General features: G+C 38.7%; 1 protein-coding gene across 1 annotated transcript; it reads left to right on the forward strand.

Annotated features, from left to right (window-relative positions):
- The first annotated feature begins 287 nt into the window (after positions 1–287).
- LOC149939286 (uncharacterized) lies at positions 288–8,430 on the forward strand. The gene is made up of 4 exons (XM_090179098.1): positions 288–417; positions 778–927; positions 3,965–4,095; positions 5,638–8,430. The coding sequence occupies exons 1-4, from the start codon at positions 288–290 to the stop codon at positions 8,428–8,430; spliced, it is 3,204 nt and encodes a 1,067-aa protein (XP_090035224.1).
- The last annotated feature ends 1,035 nt before the right edge of the window (positions 8,431–9,465 follow it).

Here is a 9,465-nt window from a genome sequence, read left to right on the forward strand (position 1 = left end):
TAGTTAAAAAAATTCTTTGATGTTTCGCACCGGGATTAAATAGTTATTGATTAAATTTTTGGATCAGAATCCCAAGCTTAACTAGCAAACTGGTTTACATTTTTCCATATCTCGTTTGTGGCGATTCGTTGTCCTACAGATACAAACGAAGGAAATGGAAGCCACGCTACATTTGGTAGTTAGTACAAAACGTTTTTTCATTAACTCAACTAACAAACTATAAATTACATAATAAGTGGCGGCTGTTTCACTATCTAAAAATCACCAATCAATGTAATTGGCCAAAGATGTCATCTGATGGTGTTCTTTTGTTGTGCTTTGGGCTGTTTGCAATAATAATTGTTGCGTGGTGTGACTTTGGAATACACGATATCAGAGACGTAAAGGAAAGGGACCATCCGCACAACCACAAAATGAGTAAGAAAATCTCAGTCATCTTGAAATTTGAAAGTGCTACATTTATGGAAATATAATATTTTATGAGAAAATGTTATTCGGCACAGTGGCGTCACTGAGGTCGGTAACTCAAGGTGTCACCCCACTGAAGCGCACTTACGGGAACATTTTATAAGAATAATAAATGAGTAAAAATGAATTTTTCGTCGTGAGACTCTCACCAGAAAAGTAAAATTTTGAATTGCCTAAAATCTAATGAGCATTTATTATTTAACTTATAGTAGATAATAAACTATAAATATTTTATTATTATCCGTTTATATTTTATTAAGACGAGAAGTAACTCTAATTTTAAATTAATCATTATTTTGATTTTTCTAGGAATATGCACCGACCAAACTTCGTGTGATAAGAAGCCGACGTTTTTCAAATTCACCAAAGAAAAAAAGGTTTGGGGTTTGGATTGCAGGTCCTTCATTCCGGATGGCCCCACCATTAAAGAGAAAAAAATCTGTTCCGCCGTGTTGACAGGTTTTTATTGTGTCTTCAGGGTTAGATTTAAAGAAATGAAAGGGGTCCTGGGCCCACAAAATTTTTGGTTCCCATCCTAAAGCAAAAATGTAATTATCGGCAGACTAAGGCACTAACCACCAAAAACTGCGTCAATCAAAGAAGGAACAAAAAATTTTTGCTGAACATTTTCTTCTATATTTTCATCACCGTAGAAACGTAACGCGTGGCTTTTGCGAGAACATTCAGGATTTCTGGTCATGTAGGTTTTTGAAGTATACTGTAATATAAACCAACTGCATTCATAGCTGAACGGGCTCGCCTCACACTAAGAGATTTGAGACTGAGCCCAGGCTTTATTATGAGAATGATACGAGCCCGAGAAGAGACCACAACGTTGTGCTCATTTAATTTGGGACCGAGATCAGACCTTTATAAAATAGCGTATTTTTGTGAGCTCAAGATGAGACCGTTAAAATATAGTAAATTGCTTTGAGCTTGAGCTGAATCCAATATAATATATTGTATTACTACGAGTCCGAGCTGAGACCATATTTTTGAAACGAGCCCGATATGAGACCTTTTAATTTTTAAGAGACGGTTATGTGTCCGTTTTATCAGCTATCAGCTAGGCTAATACCCACGATTATGTTTCCTTGGGCACTGGGAAGCGCTGCGGTGCAGCGCAACAAGTGCCGTAACCGTAACGCTCTCTTGCTCACCGACACGACCAACTTCGATTACTTGCTGTTTGCGCTATAGCTAAAGCGGGAACAGCGCGTGATCACAGTTGGCCGTGTCGCCCTTGAAGAGAGCTCAAGCCTACTGGGTTAAAACGGAATTTACGTAATTGGCAATTTCGGATAACGTATTTAAATCATTTGTTTTCTGATTGGTACAAAGTAATTTAAGTAAACAACCTTCAAGAATTTTAGAAGAGCCTAGTCGCCCAGCGGTTTCGTTTGACTTTTGTATAGTGCTGTACTGCGTCACCCGCGTGTCTATGGTAACCTAGCCATGGCTCCTACTCTTAGAACTAGTATCTAGGCCTAACCGAAGTGATATGGGATTCGATTGATTAAGCAATCCATAACACTACTTGAAATGCTTCTCGATGTAGTTGACGGTTTTTTTTGACGTCACAATGTTAACTTCACAAACAACTACGCAAAGGGGATTTTTTTCTCATAGGCGGGGCCAAAACCCTCAGTGATCTTACCATACGGAATACGGCAGGATACGCATTCAAAGTAGAGTTATGGATTCCTGATTGATTTGGTAGTGGATAGAAAAAAAAACATCCGATTTATAAATGTAATAGCTGAATTTCAGCTTCGTTATAATATTTGCTAATTGTCGTACCATAAGTTAATGATACCTCTAAGTACACAAATAAGCCCTTTCAAGGAGGAATCTTTGTCCAGAAAATGTGATGTCAAATCTTGTCCCTCCGATTCCCGCAAAAATGAAAGATTTGAAAAATATCTCTGACCCAGCGCCGCTGTGCGGTCGAGAATGAAACTATATTGGGAGGGGCTTCTTTTACTAGTCGTACCTTAGTGGGGGTGCCTTAGCGGGGTGGAGGGGGAGAGGGAGAGGGAGAGAGTTCATTCGTTATAATTTCAGTCACATGAGAGAAATAAACCAATAGCAAAAAAACACGTTTTTCTGCCTCTGCGGGGGGAACGAATTTTCTAAGGGAATATCGAAATTTACCTCTTTTGGGGAAGTTCAAGCTAGCCTTGCACCAAACAGGATTAAAGAAACGTAAGCTTCGGCAGTTCCAAGTGTATGTTAAGGCCACTTTGATACGCAGTACGGATATACATAGGTCGATTTGGACAAGCATTTCCGCCATAGGCAGCATAGCCATTTCTGTACTTAGAGGTATCATTAACTTATGGTCGTACTTATTGTTTTATATTACTTATGGTATGATTTATTTATCAATATGAAAAAATATTAAGACTTAAAAAAGATATTAAAAGACTGACTGGAATGAGCCTCGCGAGTTATGCAAATTCTTATGAGACTGAGACGAGCCCTGGTTAGTAATAGAAAAAAACTTATGAGCTTGCGACGAGCTCTCGTATTTAGGAAAAAACTTATGAGGCCGGGACGAGCTCTCGTGTTTTGGGGAATTAATCGTGAGACCGAGACGAGACTAAGGCCAAACAAAACGTTTGGTGAGACTGAGCCGAGACCAAGTCTTGGTGTGCAGCTATGACTGCATTTAGGTAAAGCACCAGCCAGAAAGTTTCGCAATTATCATTACTGACCAGTTACATTGAGCATCACATTTTAAAATACCGTTGGAAAATAATATAAAATATTTTCTAATTTGGTTTTGTATTTCATGTTAAAATTCGGTTTGAAATATTTTCAGTTTTTAAGAGTAATTTGGTTTATTTAATTTTCTAACCATCAAATATTCTTACTATCTAAATATTGGCACTAAAGTAATATAAAACGAAATGATTTCCAATAGTTAGGCTTTGATTGCCTTTAGGCTTCGTATTTCGTTGAATAAAAATAAAAACAATCGATTTTCAATTTCAATCATATTTTTTGATTTGACTTCAAATATTTGAAAGCTGACTTAAGTAAAAAATCAATTATATTTAATTATTCTAAATTGAAATGAAATTGATTCAAGTCAGCCAAACCTAGATTTAAAGCGCATAATGTCAACCGCATTACGACGAAAAAATGTAAATATTGATATTTAAAAAAAATGGAGTACTCAGGCAGAGCCTCCATACGTATTTGAGTATTTTAATAAGTTTTGCGGCGTAGTTGGATAGTCATCTTACAAGACAGTTGTTATATATTTCTGCTTCTATTAATACATGATACTCGAGTTTAAAGTCTTTAATGAATAAAACCTCAGGTTGCCAACCAAACTACGTGAGTTTAGCGAACTATTAAGATTTTAATCGTTTCATGGTAACCTAATTACAAGATAATTCAAAAAAATTAAATCCCTTCTTAACGTTGTTTAAATTGAAGAAACCTTCAGTTTATCAACATACTAAACTCGGTGGTCTTTTTTTCATAGGTTCAAACGAAACTTGCTCAAATGGAGTTCCCGAAATAAATGCCGAAAATCTCTGCAAAACAAAGTGCATTTCACTAAACAAAGAATTCACGGGGAAATGCATTTCCGAGAAAAATAATAAAGGATCAATGGTTGAAAGATGCATTTGCTACCTTCACGAATAACTACAATACAAAACCAAATATTCAGCTTGTTAATCATTTACATTAACTAAAACAAATAAAATAATTTTGTTTCGTAAGTGATCGAATGGATTTTCATATTAAGTGATGCAATCTTTTTCTTAGAAATTAGAAACTAACTATTATTAGTTGAAAGTGCGGTACTAATATTGCGCAAGACCCATTGTTAAAGTCGGAGTAGCAAAATATTTTTGTCGGCTGACACATTTCAATGCGTTTTTGAGTGAGTTTATTTTAAAGAAAAATATAATTTCTGAGAAACTTTAAAGTTTTACACTGTGTCAATACTGTAATGCCAATGAGTGGTGTTTAGAAATTACGTAACGCAAAAAAATATAGCACACCCCCCCCCCCCCCCCGTTCATAGCCAAAAGTTACATTTGGAAAGATCCCAACTCCCAGCATCATACCAGTAATGTAGGAATGGGGGGCTAACAGGGGTACAATGTACTTTAAGTTGGAATTGGGGACCAAAAGCCCATTGTTATAACGTTTAAGGGGAGTGTCAAGTTCAATATTCAAACTGTACTCTTCTCAATCCATATGTCAGGGTGGTGGAGTGGTTAGCACTTTCACCTTGAAGCAAGAAGAGTATTGGTTCGAAACCCGTTTGTGGCACTGAGTGAAAACTGAGAACAACTCCTTCTGCGTTGAGTTTGCAAGTTCTTTCACTTAAAGGGGTTTACACCGGGTGCTGTAGTTTCCTCTTTCCATAAATCTTGCAGAGGTTTTCAACGAGGGGCTAACCAATGTTCACCGATTACGCATACTCAACACTGTTAAGGGTACAGACTTTAAAGAGTAGGCGTACTCTATATGCGTGTTAAATCAATTGTTAGTGTAGGGACGCTAGTGGTTGTCTCAGGCAGTACTAGCCATGACCATCCCACATGTTCCGATTCGTATTCTTGCCCAGTGATTCGTACGGGAGCAATAGGCCGACCGTCCTGTAACATAACGAGAGATCAAATTTCATGGTGTCGAGTGTTGAAGTTGATGTGTGTTAAAAATAGACTTAAAAAATGATCTTTCGCGTTCCCCTTTTTTCTATTTAATGCGTCATTAAAATCTTATTGTTAGCATATCTGAATAAAAAACTTGACAATCGCCAAATTATCGGCAAAAAATATATATTTTATGCTATGTAAATAATACGATACAAAATTCTAAATTAATCAGTTCGAATTCAATGATTGTGATTTACCTGCTACTAAAATAAATGTTTTATTTAGTTTAAACTCATTGTCTTTAATGTCATCGAAATTCCTTGGCTATCCATCTTACGATTAATGTTGGAGAGTACCTGTTCCGCTCAACTTACCTTCTGAAAGAATCAAGCTTAGAACCTCAACATTTCACATTGGTGCCGAAACCCGGGATTCAAGGAGTTCAAAGACCAAACGAAAAGATGAACAATTTGAATAAACACAAGATAAAGCGCACGGTAATTAGAACTGCAGTTACAAAACTAATCACATTATTAACCAACAGATAGAACTTGACGATGAACAAGAAATAGAACGACAGTTGGATCAACTGAAGCTGAAAGAAGAACTACTGAAAGATCTTGACGAACTCATTGAAGCTGAAATAACCATCAAAGCCCAATTCGAAGAAGAAATCACAAAAAACATGGATTACGCCGAGAAAATAGTTTTAACCAAGACTCGAGCAAATCAACTAATTCGCAACCTTCAAGACGCTAAAGACGGAAAACTTACTAGAAAGTCTTTCCAAAATACCAGTTCCAAGGATCAAAGACAAGAAATGGACCAATCTATTCGAATGAATATAAAGCTTCCAACGATAACTATCGAAAAGTACGACGGAGACGCTAGCAGTTGGCAAGGGTTCTGGTCACAATTCAAAGCCGCTATTCACGACACTGATATTGAAGACACGGAGAAATTCACGTACCTCAAAACTTATCTAAAAGGAGTCGCCTTCAATGCCATCTCAGGATTGTCTCTGTCCAATGAAAATTACCAAGAAGCGGTGAGAATACTAAAGGAACGTTTCGGAAGAACAGACCTAGTCATCAACGCTCATATGAACAAGTTACTCAATCTGCAACCAGTTAAACAAGTGAAAGACATTTCTGGTCTTAGACGATTATACGACGCTTGCGAGTTGCAAGTAAGAAGTCTGGCATCTCTGGGAGTCGAATCCGATACGTATGGAACTTTACTGTGTCCGATCCTGATGCAACGCATTCCGGAAGAAATTATCTTACAATTCAGTCGTTGCTCCGAATCAAACGCCGAGTGGAATGTTGACAGACTTCTAAAGTTTTTACAAAAAGAAATTGAAAGTAGAGAGAGAACGTTTTCCTTAACCAGTCGAGACCACGAGCCGTCACCTTCCACTTCCAATGATTACAAGCCTAGCTCTTGGGGAAGACGTGACGATAGAAATCAATACAGAAGTTCAAAAAATTACACGTCTGCTTCCGCTTTGAATATGCAAATCGAAGAGGTTAAGATGAAAAACACACAATGCCTGTTCTGTTGTTCCAAAGATCATGAATTCCAAGAATGCAAAGAACTTAACTGTGAAGAAAGGCAAGCAATGTTTAAGAAAATGTTTTATTGCTTCGTCTGCGCTAAAAGAGGCCATTTATCTAAGAAATGTCGATCGAAAGTTAAATGTCAATTCTGCCAAGCACGCCACCACGAGAGCATTTGTCCTTCAACGTATCCAATATCCGATAACTCATCGACGACACCTAAAGACGTTAACGTGAAAACAGTCACCCCTGAATCAAATCAATTTGGACAATCAACGATTCTCCTCCAAACAGCATACGCCATTGCCGAATCTGACGAGCGAGAGCAAGTTGTCCGATGTCTCTTCGATGGAGGAAGTACTCGAACGTTCATCAAAGAATCTGTATCGAAGTATCTCAATCTACCAGTAGTCGGCGTCGAAACCATTTCCATTCATGCATTCGAAGGTGAGAACGCCGTCCCTCAACGCCGAAGACGAGTACGCCTAACCTTGAAGAGCGTCGACCTTTCAGAACTGATCATTGTTGAAGCTCTTGAAACACCCAAAGTCAGCAGTGCTCTTATCGAAGTTCCTAGTCACGAAATCAGAAAACAAATGGCAGTCAGAGGCCTTCAGCTAGCTGACCAAACTAAGAACCAAGCCAGCGCTTCAAAAGAAATAACAGTTCTCATTGGCGTCGATGTCTATTGGAAAATGATTAATGGAGAAGTACAACGACTTTCAAATTCCTTAACCGCCGTACATACCATACTGGGCTGGACGCTTCACGGACCCTCAGCGATCTCTTCTATAAATGTCGGAGTATCTCAACATTCAATCATACTAGCCAATCACGCGGAGACCGTCGAAGAAATCCAACTCACTCAACAGCTGAAATCCTTCTGGGACATAGAAGCTCTTGGAATCGTTGACAACGCTCAGACAGATCAATCCGAGAAGGAAGTACTCCAAAGTCTTGAAGATCACATCCACCAAGGAAAAGATGGAAGATATAAAGTCCAACTACCATGGAAAAGGTCACGTGAACATCTGAGCAATAATTACAATGTGGCGGCAAGCCGATTTCGACATTTGATTCATCAGTTTCAAAATAATCCCACGTACTACGCTCAATACTCAGAAGTCATCAATGATTACTTACAACGAGGTATTGTCGAAAGGGTTCAAGAATCTGCCGCAACAACTGAAGTATATTATATACCACATCGGGGAATAGTGAAGAATGACAGAGTCTCGACAAAGCTGCGAATCGTCTTCGACGCTTCCTCGAAAGCCAAGAACTGTTTGTCTCTCAACGACTGTTTGTATACTGGACCTAACCTGAATCCAAGCCTCCTGAGAATACTTATTCGCTTCCGAAGATTTTCAATTGGATTCATGGCAGACATTGAGAAGGCGTATTTGCAAATTTGTCTAATGGAAGAGGACAAAGACGTCGCAAGATTTCTATGGGTCGAAGGCAACATTTATGATGATAAACGTCTCAAGTTCACTATCTTACGTATGGCACGAGTCTTATTTGGGGTCAACGCCAGTCCGTATCTACTCGCCAGTACAATCAAGAAACATCTTCGTCAATTCAAGAATACGTATCCAGAAGCTTACGAACTATTAATGAAATGCCTTTACGTTGACGATTTAGTTGGAGGAGCGGACAACGTAGACGAAGCATTCGAAGTTACGAAAGACGCGGAAAAGATCCTAAATTCCGCGAAAATGTTCCTCTTCAGAAATCTCGTAAAGGGGGATGTAGATAAGGGGGGTATGTCGAGGTAGGCTTTTATCTATTCCTCCATGTTTTCATACATTCAAACACAGGCAGCGCGATCATGGCGCGATCTACCGGTTAGAGTTTGAATTCTTCAAAAAGTCTAACCTCGACTTTCCCCCCTTTTTTCAGCATCGAACTGGCACTACGCTGTCGGATTTAGTGTCTTCTTTCCTTTCCCCTCCTTTACTATTCCTCCATGGTTGGAGAAACGTATATTATAGGAGGCCTTAGGCGATTAGGTATAGCAGTGCATATGCCGCGATGGAAAATTAGAGAAAGACTGAACTTATTAGATCCAATAGGCCGAGCACGACGATTGGGATATCCCATCCTAAGGCGCCAATACCGAGTTCGAGGGAAAAATGCCTTGTGATAATTTTTTTTCAAGGTCGCCTTTAAGCGATGTTCTAAACCGCGATATTTTTCCAAGTTCGAGCGTGCACATTTTTTAAATTTCGGGTACATTACTGAAATATTGTGTATATTATTCTTATTCGATCTTGTATAGATTGATTCTTTCATACGCGTATTTCCACCCCACAGATAGGCCACCATTTTACAACATAGGTGGCAGCCATATAGTTCACCTGCATAAAACTATAAAATTTTATAGCGAGAGGGTAAAAAAATTGATAGACCCCAAACATTTGATAGCGCGTGAGTGTATGAATTTTGTCCGGTTTGGCGTGCCATAAAATTCAGTGGAACTGAAACGACGCTCGTTCAATTAGATTCAAGACTGTCCACCACTACCCCCCCCCCCTTTCGGATTTCCATTGCTATGCAACGCATTTTGAAATTTTTAATGTTTAGGCTTAGTTTCTCTTTTCGGTGTAATAGTCGCAAGCCAGATTTCCTGCATGGTACTGATGAAACCGGTCTATCGTTGGAATTTCTGTCTATTTTCGTTAGTTTTATTTAGTTTGTTACTCGAAGATCTATTTGGTCCGAGATACACGTCTTTATGTTTGGTCCCTTATCATCACGGAATATTCTACCCGTTCGCGTATTTTACCACTCTTGCAATGTAGTCCATAGGT

This window comes from Leiobunum rupestre, chromosome 6 (assembly GCF_980474605.1).
Source record: "Leiobunum rupestre chromosome 6, qqLeiRupe1.1.hap1, whole genome shotgun sequence".
NCBI classification, from domain to species: domain Eukaryota; kingdom Metazoa; phylum Arthropoda; class Arachnida; order Opiliones; family Sclerosomatidae; genus Leiobunum; species Leiobunum rupestre.